A 14,644-nucleotide genomic window follows, 5' to 3' on the forward strand; every position below is an offset into this window, starting at 1 on the left:
AAATTCCATTGTTTCAACATGTGTTTGTGCTTTTGAGGACTGTCGTTTATCTTCCGGCTCCCTTTCTATTGGACAGCATGTATGAATTGCAGTGTTTTCCGGAAGACAATATAAAGGTGAAAAGACACAGTATTTCATGAACTCTTTCAATGGTGAAAGCAGACTGATTAAATAAAGGTCTTTTTACTTTTCATCCTTCCAACTTCTAATTTCTCCACCTCAAGGGAGAACATTTTGCTATAATCTCTCTTTGCTGTAATTGAATTTGCATACCTATTTCTGAATCTTGTGCCCCGAAATAATTTCATAATGAGTTTGACAGCATTAACCAAGGGCAAGCCTTGGCACCAATAACATTTTCATTTGAATTCCTAATTTCTTGAAATAATGATAAGACACTACTCTTTTTACCAAAATATGTATTATTTTTGATCGATGAGCACAGTCATTTTGTTCAGCTTTTGTTTTAGTGAATATATCTTAATTTCGCTTTTTTATGGATTCATTCTTCACCCAATGTTCTCTACTGAAATAGCTGACAAAGTTGAGGTTGGTATCAGAGATGAACTCCTCCCATGTCGTGGTCATGCTAAGTTCATTCCTGCATGGATAGACAAATTGCAATTACAAATGACATTGACATGTGGACACTCATAATGAGATACAGTTTTCACAGATTCCAGATCCCCGCACCCAGGGAGATTACCAGTTCCTCTCAACAGCTTCTGATGAATTAATTAACATAATTAAACCAGATCTGCCTCATAATGTCCTGCCTGCCAAGGCATGGGATTTAACCCATCGCGCTCCAGTCAGACATCTGCTGGCTGGCGTGTCGGAGGCAGAAACGGCAGAGCACGTTAGCCTGTCAGAGGCGAGGAGCGCCATGCCGTCCCTCAGCCGTGAATAAGTGCCGCTCTGGTACACTCGTCTTTGCCTCCGAGAGGTGAGGATCCTCGGGGCGTTCATGCCCAATTGCAGCCAAGCCGTGGTCACTACCCAGCGAGTTGATGAAATCTGGCGTGACTTGAGTGTGTCTAACCTGGCTAGCCCTCCGGTGAATCATCTCCAGACAAGCGCACTCTATTTTAAAAAGAGTCCTAAAGGATGACATGCTGTGCATGTGTGACAGACCACTTCCCCAAATGAACACTGGCTCTGGATTTTTACAGTCCTCAGATACACTGATGTCTAGCCTTGTTATGTGCTTAATACTTAACTGGCGATGAAGATGATCCCATATCGCTCACTTTGAGATATTAAAACATTTACATGTTATTCCACATGAACTTATGTAACTGTTCTTAAGCCTTCATGGCAGATGGGAAAATAAACTGAAGCCATTATCACGTCTCGCTCATCTTTAGGTTTCTCCAGCACTCTATTCGCTTTACATTCCCCACGGCATCAAAAGAGCACACTGTTTTATTTAGAACAATATTAGCTTTTAGCCTGCGAGTCGTGCTAATTTCTCATCCATCCCGGCTTATGTAATTATGGAATAATTAGGATCATCTTGCCAATTAGCCGGCGTGTGTTTGCGTTGTGGGTCCTGTGCGAGGCTGAGTCGAGGAGCACGCGGTGCCTGAAGGGTAGCCGACAGGGTTGTTTGTTTTGAACACAGCTGACGTTCTGGCTGGTTTTCACTGTGTCACACAACTCGGTGGCCTGAGGGGATCACAGGCAGCTCCGCGCACAGAGCTTCCTTAATGTTAAAGATACAGTCGCACTTGGTAAGAAAAGGAAGATAACCGCGCTCCCTGTTGCTCTGCTGTAATACCTGTGCATTAGTCAACCTAAAGTTTGGATCACACGGCCAATTCTTCCGAAAAAATTGACGAGACACTTCAGGGACTATATTTTCCTTTGGATTTCTCGGTCTTACACCTGATATACACACGTGTTGTCTCTTTCCTTTGTAGAGCGTTACTGGAGATCTGATGATTCGTAACATCCAGCTAAATCACGGTGGCAAGTATGTCTGCGTTATCAACACCGACGTGGAGACCTTGTCTGCTTCGGCCATCTTGGTCGTTAAAGGTAAGGGAACCAACTGTTAAGGTTGTGACGGTGCCCTGTGGAATTCAGGTGCAGTTCTCTATGGCAGTGACATTCACATTTGTACAAGGGCTAATTCGTGATCTGTAATGACATTTTAGCTTCTTTAGAAATGGTTGACAGTCAGAATACACACAGTGTAGTGCCATATGTGATTGTTTGACCTTGGAGCTTTCAATGAAAAATCTGGTGAGCACTGACAGAATTAAAAGGATGCAATAAATTGGAGGTGAAATTGGAATCTAGATGGCGTGCTTCATTTTATGGGCCTTTAAAAAATATTGTATAATTAAACTGGCTGCCAAGCTACCTACCTGAACCTACCTGAACCATTATCCCAAATAGGATGTACTAACTGGATGTCGTTCTGGATAAGTCTGCTAGATGACTAAATGGCAAATGTATTCATTGTTTGGTGAGACCCATGTAGAGAAATATACATGTGTATCATATACATAATACACTTTATACAATGTTCTGCATGGCATGGAGACAACTTTTTTTACAACTGTAAGACAATATCTGGGATGCAGTGTTCCCCTACTTCTTTCCCAAACATTGGTGGGGGGTTGCAGGCCCACACGCCGGCATCAACGACACAAAAGTCTTGATGCATGAAATGCTAAAACCTCCTCCATCTACACCAGTCTCTCTTGCTTGTCAACTTAATTTTCTTAAGATTATTTGACAATACTGTCTTAACATCATTCCCTAATAATAAACCTGATAATAAGTACTCCTCCTCAAATAACCATTCTCTAAAACTGTTCATGAATAGCCTCCCAGACTCCTAATAAACGCCACTAGCTACTTACTAATGAGGCAATATGAATTCCATGTACAGTATAGTGTGTTGCTAGTATTTCTTACAATGCATTCATTGCGGCACTCAATAGTATATACACACCGAATGCTTTTATTTTGAAGGCAAAATATGAAAATTGGAGGTCTCATTGTTGCTGCCAAATCTCTAATGTTGCCTTCATGACGCTAATCCAATGTACTGATTGTAGCTATCAAGTTTTGACAGTTAATTAGCTAGCTTCTTACCTTTTGGTTGTCGCTCAGACGATGGCTACCTTCTTTATATCAATGTGACAGCCACTTACTAGCAGTTCAACACAAACAGGCTTGTCCACAAACACAGGCAGTTATGTTTCTCTGACCTCACTTGCTAGCTTGATACTCCGAACGTTTTTTCAGCTTGGAAAAAAACATATTTCATCAAAATATTCAATTTAGCAGCGGCATAGTGCCACTGTTAGTACAAAAAGAGGGAAACCCTGGCCATGGGTGAATTAATAAATGACGACCTAGTGACAGCGGTTCATTTGTGACGGGAGCTCCTAGAGCGCCAGTTGATAAGTAGCTGGTATGGTGCATTGTGCTGTACATCGTCATTGTAGGTTCTAGTGAATTACATTGGTGTTCATGTCATCCTCTGTAATAGCTGTCCCAGGTGTTTTGGAAAGCCATTGTTTATTACAGAGAAGGGCTTTAATTGGCTCATTTACACATCGGCAACAACAACACACACACACCAAAAAAAACTAACATTGAAGCCTCAGAATAATGAAACGGTGGAGCGGACAACAAGACTGCGGCACACGACCACCGTTGCAATGTACACCCTGGACACAGTCTCCTCTGTGCTCAGCCTCTATCTCACCCTCTCCCTTTTCACTCACACTGTCCATCGTTCGAACACAAATGCTTCAAAAATCGCCCCCTCTAATGTCCCTGTCCCGTGTTTGTGATCCTGTTTTAATCACTCCTCAGCCTCGTATATCACACGTCTTAATTAAAGATCCTTGTGAAGCCAGACCAAGGACTCAGCCCCTTAATTAGACGGAGTGGGATGGCCTTGATATGTAGCAGGGAAGGCAGGAGGATGATGAGTGGGGAACTGGGAGGGGGGGGGGGGTTGGGCGCGATGGCTCACCTTGCTGTTCGTCTGATTGAGTCAGGTCCCCCCGGGCCACCGGACGCCGTAGCGGTGGAGGAGATCACAGACAGCACGGCCCAGCTCTCCTGGAGCCCAGGCAGGGACAACGGCAGCCCCATCACGGGCTACATCATCCAGGCCCGGACACCCTTCACCGTTGGATGGCAGGCTGTGGACACAGGTAGCTAAGCCCCCCCCCCCCAACAGACAGAGGGGAAGAGGACACAACTTAAGCCACGCTTACCGGCATCCGCGCCTTGACCGTTGTCAAACTCTCTGCTTTCCCCGCCCCAGTTCCCGAGGTGATCAACGGCAACACGCTGACGGCCACCGTGGTGGGCCTGAACGCCTGGGTGGAGTATGAGTTCCGGGTGGTGGCCCGAAACGGCGTGGGCGTGGGCGAGCCCAGTCCGGCCTCCGCCAAAACCAGGACCGAGGACGCCAGTGAGTGTTGCCCCAGCGCGCCCTCCCTAAAACAGGCCGCGCTGATGAGAACGCGCCCACGCCGCATACACGCGCACAGGCCGCGCTGATGAGAACGCGCACACGCTGCATACACACATACACACGCGCAAACGTGCACACATGCAAAGGCAGACCTCTGGCATCTGACATTAACCACTGCTTGAAAGAGTTACTGATGTGACAGATTAAACGCGACAGACCATTTACTTCAGGATGGCACATGCACGCCGGGACGCGCGCGAGCGGGCCACAAATTCCTCGTTCTGCTCGCGCGTCAGCCCTGGCGCCGCGCAACAGAATAGTTCAACCCTAAAAGCGAAATAAAACTGAAAGTTGTTTATTTGTCGGGACACTTGGCATTTGAGTGGGACGATACACTGAAAACACGTCAGGTTGCTAGTATCGGGGGAGAGGTTTGTGGAGTGTGAAATAGAAAACAATATTGTGAATGCGTTTCAAGGCCGGGTCATGAGGCCAGACATATAGACCTGTAGTTCAGCTCTGTTAACTGTCTTATAATTGCTCTCTTCTGGGCTTTGCCTCACAGTGCCTGATACGGCTCCCACTGATGTCGGAGGCGGAGGCGGCACAAAATCTGAATTAGTGATAACATGGGAGGTAAGTCATCTGTCAGGTTTTTACTGTTCTCTCCATAGCCGTGTAATGGTTTTGCTTAATTGTGCAGAATTGAATGGAGCAATTTTATGATCTGCGCCAGTGCCAGACCCTCCCTCCTGGGCTGGCCTTGGAGAGCCATTTTTCCCATCCAACATGATTCAACTCAGGGACAGATATTATTTCTTGGAAGCCCACTTCATCCGTAATTACGCGCAAATGAACAGAGAAAGGGATCTGTGGGTTCGGGTGGGGGTTCGGGTGGGGGGTAGAGAAATCTCAAATCTAATCATTTGCAGCCAGTTCTGAAGATCTCTTTGGCGAGTGTTTGAGGACAAAGATAGGGGCGCCAGTGTCTTTGCCTGTATGCGTTTTAATATCACTATAGTTTTGTGTTTCGCTCCCAGCCCGTGCCTGAGGAACTGCAGAACGGCGAGGGCTTCGGTTACATCATTGCCTTCCGGCCGCTGGGCGCCGTCACCTGGACGCGAGCTGTCATCTCCACACCGGGGGTGGCCCAGTACATCTTCCGCAATGACACCATCCCCCCCTTCTCTCCGTTCCATGTGAAGGTCGGGGCCTACAACAACCGTGGGGAGGGGCCCTTCAGTTCTATAGCCACTGTGTTCTCAGCAGAGGAAGGTAATGGCAGCCAGTGGGATCAAACTTTTTTTTATTGCGGAGGTGCGACCTTGAATAGTAATGATGAAATAAGTTGGTTCGGATGCCCCCCCCCCCCAAGCCGGCTACATCAACGCAATTGTAGTTATTGCTGAGGTAGATTACAGGAAATCCTGGCAGACACTTACCACACTGTGCTGTCAGTGAGGTACTGTGTTAATTGAGTTAGCCGTGTAGATAGTCTTCCCTCATGTCAGTCACAGATCCCATTAAAACCAAGCCGAGGCAAAAACCTCTCTCCAGTGAAACTACGGGTCTATTCTCTGCCTTCCTCGGCTTCCTATTAATGTGTTTGATGGCGTTGAATGAGTCTGTTGGGGTTCTCACCAGCTCTGTTTCCTTAGTCCCCAGTGAGGCTCCTAAGAGCGTTTGGGGCAGGAGTGTGTCTGCAGCACAAATTGAAGTGATCTGGGCGGCCTTCCCTGCCACCCCCGAAAGAGTGCTTGGTTATGAGGTAAGATTTTCTCCCTGTTCTCCCTCCACCTAAAAAAAAATAAAATACAAGCAAAAAAAACCACATTGATGCCATTCACGGTGTTTATATGTAAATCGGTAGCTTTTCATTAAACTATTTTCTGACAGTTATGCTCCCTGGAGGGCTGTGTACTGTACCGTTTTAGTGAATATGATATCACATTATGTAGCGTCAAATGTGTTGACTTCTCTTGCTGTTACCTGCGTATATGTAACATTGTTGCTTAGACACAGCTGCTCTAAAGACCACCACCGGCTGCATGAGAAACCTGATGAGAAAAGCTATTATCCTCCCATTTAAGAATACAAGGAGAGTGTCACATTTTTTTTCACTGTGCTCTTTCTATCCTTCTCACCCTTGCCCCTCGGCACAAAACCCTTGGTTGCCATGGCACTGGCTATATTGTGTGGATACAATAGTGCTATCATGTCACCAGCAAAGGATTTGAGAGAGAGGAGCTTTTAAGGGGGAAAGCTGTTGGTATGCATCTTAAGCCTTAGAGGTTGTAGGCACATTGGAGGTCATATGAATCCGAAAGTGATAAGCATTTGTAGCCAAACAGGCATGATATGTCCAAGATGTTAGGCACATTGTAATTTTTCATTAATCATCTTCATTATGGAGAGTATTTCTACACATTTGTATCCAAAAATGAATATTATATATTACTGCTTAATTTTCTTAACATTTGTGGAATGAGCATAACAGCTCATACCACACATGTATGGGTGCATTTTTAATTATTTATAGACTCAACTTATGTCAGTTGAAGCCAGAGACATTAATATTGTGCATGACCCTTAACTAGCATTGGATTATTTCATTTGCATTATCAAATAGCTCTTCACCTGCACCGCTAATTAAAAGTTAATACCCTTAAGGAAAGTAATTAAACAAATTGTCTAGTGTTAAATAGACCACTATTCTTCAGTCCTGTAGCCAGACGCGTCTATGTCCAAGTACAGAAACCGTCTGTTAATCATTGAAATTACACATTTGTTTTGGATTGTAATTTGTATTGCACTGAACAAAAACTAGGGATAGGAAACATATTGTGAGACAAAAACCTATACGTGCCCTGATTTGACCTTTTTGTGGTTATTTTGCATGCCTTTGTAGAACGACCCTGGGGATAAAAAAGATGGCTTATCAGCACTTGAGGACCCGGATATTGAAAAATGTATTATTCATTGGGTAGCAGGTCCCCTAGTACACTGCAAATGGCATTACCATTTGAAAGATGAGGAACATGTTCTAATAACGTGATGAAGGGAATCCCTTGTGAGAGTGTATATAAGTCCCCTTGGCTAGGATTTAATTGCTCCTGTCCAATATCTCAATACATTTATTTATGCCATTGGTAAACAGGTGGTGTATTGGGAAGATGACACCAAGCCTGACACAGTCGGCAAAGTGAGAATCTCTGGGAACTATTCGGCGGTCAATGTGACCGGACTGAAAGCTAACACACAGTATTACCTGGCTGTGTGTGCCTTTAACACTGCGGGGACAGGACCACAGTCTACACCTATCAACGCCACCACCAAAAAGCCACGTAAGTCTCAATCTCGTCAGGGGTTTGAGGGGGGGGGGGATTAGATTCAGCTTATTTTCAAAATGCAGAGGGAACGTAAACAAATAAAATAAAGCATGTTAGATGAAAGTCTTTATTTTCCTCTGTATTTCCTCATCACTACTCCCTCTCAGCACCAAGCCAGCCTCCTCTGAACGTAGAGTGGACCCTGATTGGCTCTCTGCTCACTCTGCACTGGGATCCTGTCGCAGCCATGGAGACAGAGGCAGAGGTCATTGGTTATCTCGTAAGTCTCATGTCACTATGGCTTGGTTTCTATCCAAATGGGGTCACCAAAGAAATTAATAAACAAAAAATGGCGCTTTGTTCATAGAACCAGGATTAGATGAACTTCCAGTAGCCTGCACATTTTTAATATATTATTATTTCTGCTTACAGATGTGGCTCTTTGTTTCCTAACTTTAATCAGGGAAAACTGATTGAGAAGCCATTTTCTGAGGAAACAATTCAAACAAAAACGTAGTGAAACATTTCAACAAGCAATCACACAACTTCATGTCAAAAGCCGACATTTTTCATTTCCACTTCTTCTGGGTACTAATAATTGTATTGATAGCCTTCCTATGACATATCCACTACTGCCCAATCTTTCGTTCTCTTGTAGTACTTTGTCGTAACATTGATAATTGAAATGAGATATGCTAGAATTTCTGCACGAGTGCTTTATAAATCAACAGAAGAGAATGCTGCTCTCTTCATACATACAAACCCAACTTTCATATGAGATACAATGATGCATCCTGGATATAGATCAATGGGTTGAGTGGTATAGCATCCATTGGTTTTAGAGTAAGGGTGATTGATTAGACACTCAAAAACGTGTGAGTTTCTTCGTTTTATTTCAGAATCCGTAAGAACAGAGTGGACCAGGCTGTAAATCAGACTGGGGTAGAAAGAATATCATCTTTGATAATGTTCATTTGAACACAGAAGATCATAAAAAAATGAAACCTTAGTTGTATAGTAGATAACTTTTTTACTTGGTGGGGTTGCAAACATTTAGATATAATGTGATAATCAGGTCATAGGCCAAAAGGGTTTTGGAACCCTCATTTTCCAAATGTACTCAAAAGTAGTATGATGAATAAACTTGTTTAACTTGTTCATCACTCATCCCTGCTCATTTTGATGACTATTTCATATGAAGGTCATGTGTTTCATAAATTCACTGTAGTCCTGTTTGGCATGACCTGTTTCTAGGTACTGTTAAGAAGACACCGGTATAATGACATAAACAATATTGTGACCAACAAAACCACTATGGAGCTGACCCTGTCTCCCGACGACAACTACTTGATCCAGATCAAGGCCCTGAGTGAGGGTGGTGAAGGTGTAGGCAGCGAACCCATCCACATCCAGAAATTAAGTACGCTTGCCATTCCTTCTCAGCTCTTTTCTGTGTCCACTGATAAAGCTTTCGTGACGATTCAATCAGCCAAATAGAAAAAGATATTGGCCTTGTTTCGCCCCTCTCCAACCATGTGTAATAGACTTCTTTCGGGTGAAAGAAATGCAACCTTTTTAGAAATTCATGTGCGTTGCAATCCATCTCTGCCATCAGGTTATAATTCCTTATTGACTGTATGTACAGCTCTGCAGCATAGAAAATAGTACAATCCCTAGGCTGTGCAAAATTGAAACGCGGTTCAGTTTTCTCTAAAGAGATCTGCTCTAGGATGTGATATAAACCTTATCATCTTGGTATATTTTAATGGCCTATCCTGTTGAAAGCCATTAATAACAGAGATAGGGAGAGCACTATGTAACTCACGGTTACCCTTTGATTTACGATGACTTGTCAGAAAATTACAGATAACAGATAGAGACAAAAAAAAAAAGTGCCCCGCTTTTTTGCTCTTTTTGAAAAGTGGTATTTAAAATTCCTGCAGAGCTTCTCTGACTGCTGGTTTTCGGTTTCAGGCATGGGCGCTCGCGGTTCGGGAGCGTCTCGTTTCAGTCCGTGGTCGCTGACTCATTTCCCTGCGGTCCTCATCGGCGCTCTGGTCGTCCTCAGCCCCTCCTGGTGATGTCTGGTCACAGACCTCCTACCGGCTCTCCTCCTCCAGCAGCCTGCTCCTGCATTCGGCCTCATTTGGAGGCAGGGGCGGGTGCCACCCTCATCGGAAGTGCTGGACAGAACAGGAATACAGAAGGGGGCCGTGTGTTGAGGATTTACGTGACGGTCTGATAGAAAACGTGAATTTGTGTGCATGATATTTTACAGTATTTCTTCTCATGTCATAAGTGCTGTCATGCAGTGAAAACCTTTCGGAAGTGTTTTTTTTACCAACGGAATACACTCCATTTGGGAGTAGCGGTGGATATGTAGTTGACAAGGATCCTTGAAGAATACTAACGCCTTAAAATCATTTGCATACCAAAGTAGTTGACAAAAAATATTTAGTTGTCTTTAGTTTAATTCATTTCTTGAGTTTCCGGTTTTAGAAATGGTTTTACCAAATGGAGGTATGTTCTTAGAATTGTAGGATCAGCTGCTTAATGGATAAATTGGTTTTGGTTTAATTGGATTGGATGTCCTTTGACAACGCTAACTGTAAATGGCATATTGGATTATTATTCTAAAACGTTCAAGAAGAAGAACAATTTTTAAGTTATGTAACTGACAACATTCCCAGACTTATTGTAACATCAGATAAAAACAGTTTTACGTAATTAACCGTTTGGATCGTAAAATTCAAGCAATTTTTTGACTGCAGTTAGACCCTTACCTTGCATGCTTTGTGTTTGAGCTGTGTTTATTCATAAGGACCAAGGCTGGATACAAGATTGGTCACCTGTGCCTCTAACCCACTCCTCTCTGAATAGTGAAATAGTATTAGGCCTATTACAGAGCTATTGGCTCTTGTGCTTTAGACCACCTCTCTACAACAAGCTGATGGTACTTGGCATTTTGTTCTTCTGTATTTCATGCTCCTCTAAATAATTGATTCACATCACACTGCGCCCAGTGAAATGCTGAGATCCCTGAGAAATCATGTGGTGTTACTGTGTCAAGCAAATTGGACTAGAAATGTTCTTACTCAAACTACCTCCAAATTCAAATAGGTATACGCTAAACACGTCTGTCATTTATGACCTTACTGATTATCTAGAACTCCGATCAACAGTCTGCAAAATCTATATGAAGCATATATGATTACATAGTAAATCAGTGCCTTCACTGCACATGCATACAGCAGCTTTCATATTTCAAAGTGTGGGACAAATCAATTTCTTCTGTATCTGTTGTTGGGAATATGTTAGCAAGAGTGAGAAAGGTGACAGACTGGCAAAATGTAAACCCCATTAATAGAAATGGATTGATGACGAAAGTTCTACAGATACATTCTTAGACCATATAAAAAAAAAACAAGGGGAATACAGGAGGAATGGATCTGTAGTGTGGACATTTGATCTACTAATTTTTGGTCATGAGAGATCCCGTGCATATTCAGTGTTTGATTGGATCTGCAGCATAATTTAGCAGATTTTAAAGCATCAAAGTACAAACGATGCTCTTTTAAAGGAGCTTGACCGGGAATTAAGGGAAAGGTGGGCTGCTGTCTTAATGTCCCTCTCCGCACACTATGAAGTCAATCCTAAGCTGCTAGACTAGGGAACTATAACTGTAAGACTTCAATCAGAAACTGGTTCCAGGTCATGTAATTGTCCGATGGGTCCTCCATCGTGAGCCATCATTCTGGGGGGTACTGCTGTAAGTTTAGAAACTGGAGTAAACAGTCGATTACTGCTATAAAGAACTGTGCCTTTACTGAACTTGGGTCTCATTAGGGATGGCTGAGCTACAATTAGGCTGTTGTGAGACGGTCCCCGATGCCTGCGTTTACATTTCCCAAAGTCAAACGAAAGCACAAGGAAATGATCCAAGGTGACCGTGTCCCTGCTCAGCCACCAGAACCGGTGTGAAGGCCCAAGAGGCCCGTAAAGCCCGAATATCGGACGCAATCAGCCTGTCCTATCTGCTCGTTCAGTGGTTTCATAAAGGCCTGTGCTCGTTGATTAGACCGCTGCAGCCCAGTCAATGGGATATTGATTTTCCTGCCCCATTATTGCAGCTGTCACAATTCAGCCGCCTGATTGACTGATGCCAGGGCTTCCTGTTGCGCATGTTTTTTCGTTGGGTACAGTCTGAGATGTCCTCTCTCCCTTTGTCCGTCTGTTGGTCTGTTTTCTGAGTAATCCAGGGGAGACGGGTCAAAATCATGAGAACACAATGTAAAATAGAGTTTGTGGGGTGGGGGGGTTTATGTGTAAAAGCTACTTTGTACCCAACTTGTGTTTTTCGTACCCCCCCACCACCCATCAGTTTCAAGTACATTTCTGAAAGCTCCACATTTATACATTCCATTACTGATATATGAACTGAATAGCCTTTTATTCATTGTAAAAGGTCATGACGTGGTGGGGAGGGATTTGCTCATGTTCCTTTGTTGTAATGTCTTTTTGAATCTTAAGCTCGTTTTTCAAAGGACTCCTCTCATCCAACGCCGAAGAAATACATTGATACAGCAGTGATTGCCTTTTCTTTTTGTCTAACTGATGAGCAATGGCTTTTTAGATGTCAAAATGTCTGGGGACTAAGCCTGTGTAATAATACTACTGTAAAAAGGAAAAAAAGTACAGTGCAATGTCAAAAACTGTTGAGGATAAAACATTATAACAGTTTATAATCCAAATAGTGTAACTTATAGACCTTATCCTTTTCCCCATACTCATCTCTGGGTCATTATTTCTGTGCACTTCTAGGTTTAATACCAGTACACATCACTCAGTCATAGAGTATGTGGATTTGCACATTAGTCCATCATCAAACTCAGTCAGATGATCCGGTCATTTATCCATCTATAGTTCAGTTAAGTACTTGTTCCTTGTGATGTACACCCTGCTGGCTGTAAAATAGAGGGAAAATGCTGTAACTTTCTTGTGATTATCCCTAAATGCAATCTGAGAAAACGACGGGAACCATCAGATCTACTGAGTTTGATTTTAGATGATACAACTTGTCATGATAAACACTGATTTTGTTACTCAAAGATAGCGCTTTTCTCCTGACAGGTGTGCTCGGTCTAATGTAAATAGCTTGCGTATATTTTTAAAGCCGGCCTACAAAGACAGCCTACTGATATTTTATATGACTTGTGACCCTTGATTTTAATACTGATGTATTAATCCATGATCTCCATGAGATATCTGACCTGTAGAACTGTGTTTTCATATTGAAAAGTAACTGTTTTGTCTGGTATACTAAAAATGTGCATGTGAATTATTGTTTTGTGGGTTTGTGTTGATTTTTCTAAAACTGTAACTTAATAAAACGTTTACTGCAGCAAGTTGTTTGCTTTCAATATTCCCTTATTTTCTGAGACTCTGTATGTGACTGACAGTATGGTCTTTTAAACTTTCTCAAAAGACAGTTAAAGGTTTTCCAGCATTATTTGACCTTTTAATATTTGTCATAGTATGAATAACATAGCACCTAGTGTGAAAAAACACCAGGCGTGCTTGGATTTCGCACCCATTTGATCATCTTCAGAAATCTGACCCAATCTGAGAGTATTGTTAACACAGCCATTTTAAATCAATTTGAAGACTTGGCATAATTTCAAACAGGGGTGATAGAATTACCGATATGTACTATAAGTGCTGTATTATCCAATGTTTTTTTTAACATGGATGGGTAACACATAGCAATGCCTAATTTGGTTGAAGGCGGTTCCCTCATGTAATCTAATTCAGGGATTGCAAAATTCAATAAGTCTTAGGGAAGCTGTGGTCCAGGGATTCACATGTCAACGATAAGCAAGGCTTTTTAGTCAGTGGGATCCAAATAGGATTACTTTTTGTACCATAGCAGTTTGTAGAACAAAGTAGTGCTTCTGTATGGAATCACTTTCCAGCATCAGAAAGGGACTACAGCATTCAAGAGCTTTCACTGCTGCCCTTATTAACTAGCTCAGTGCACGCACACACACACTTTGAATACTTTATTTGAAATCACTTATCGCATTACAGTCAAAAATATTCAAACAATTCAAAGGTCGTGGATATCTAAACGCTTACGGTATAAGAAGCACCTCGTCTATATGGCCATGCTGCCCATGACCACTGACACTGTGCAACACTTCACTAGTTGGTTTTATACAGGCCTGCCGTCTGAAGGCCAAGCAGTGTGATCCTGTGAGCGTGGCTGTATATCACAAACCATCGCAACCACAAGTCTGTACTGGTACCTGCGGATTTGGGGTCAGATGTGACACCGGGGGCTGGTATTTTAGGACCTTGTCAGCAAATGTTTGTCCCATGTAGCGTTCAAAAGGTGCAGCCTAATTCGAAGATGTGCACTTCTCTCTCTGATCCTGACGCACAACAGCGTCGAGTGTACGTGAAATCAGGCAAACCCAAGGATCCTTTCACGACAGAGTTTGTTACATTTGACTCAACGTGTTAGATACATAGTGGGTCATGAGAGTCTATTTCGTTTGTATAACTGTAACCTTGCCTGAGCAGAAAAGGTGAGAATGCCCTCGCCAGAAGCAGCATTCTGATACATGGAGTGGGTGACAGAGTGGTCAGCACAGTCCAGGGCAGCGTGCTTGATGCCGGTCCTGTACTGCCGCAGGCTCAACTCATAACGCTCAACCCTTCGTTACATTAAGTTATTAATATAATCCAGGGCAGGCAATCCATCACACACTACGCTCGGTCATAGTTTTTAGATGATGCCATTGGTGCACACGTGGATTATGCATACACAGTTGGTATGTAAGGGCGTCGTTACATTTAATCTCTT

At 43.1% G+C, this 14,644-nt stretch overlaps 1 protein-coding gene across 1 annotated transcript in view; it reads left to right on the forward strand.

Moving 5' to 3' along the window:
- The window catches only part of cntn3b (contactin 3b), a 42,641-nt gene extending 29,467 nt beyond the window's left edge, over positions 1-13,174 (forward strand). Inside the window, exons 14-23 of the mRNA XM_013138410.3 lie at positions 1,923-2,040; positions 4,026-4,184; positions 4,298-4,447; positions 5,016-5,086; positions 5,491-5,725; positions 6,109-6,218; positions 7,608-7,794; positions 7,947-8,059; positions 9,034-9,199; positions 9,754-13,174. Coding sequence (XP_012993864.2) covers positions 1,923-2,040; positions 4,026-4,184; positions 4,298-4,447; positions 5,016-5,086; positions 5,491-5,725; positions 6,109-6,218; positions 7,608-7,794; positions 7,947-8,059; positions 9,034-9,199; positions 9,754-9,860 — 1,416 coding nt within the window. The 3' untranslated portion in view covers positions 9,861-13,174. The remainder of the gene's footprint in view (positions 1-1,922; positions 2,041-4,025; positions 4,185-4,297; positions 4,448-5,015; positions 5,087-5,490; positions 5,726-6,108; positions 6,219-7,607; positions 7,795-7,946; positions 8,060-9,033; positions 9,200-9,753) is intronic.
- Positions 13,175-14,644: the final 1,470 nt, after the last annotated feature.

The sequence above is a fragment of the Esox lucius genome, chromosome 17 (assembly GCF_011004845.1).
Source record: "Esox lucius isolate fEsoLuc1 chromosome 17, fEsoLuc1.pri, whole genome shotgun sequence".
NCBI lineage: Eukaryota > Metazoa > Chordata > Actinopteri > Esociformes > Esocidae > Esox > Esox lucius.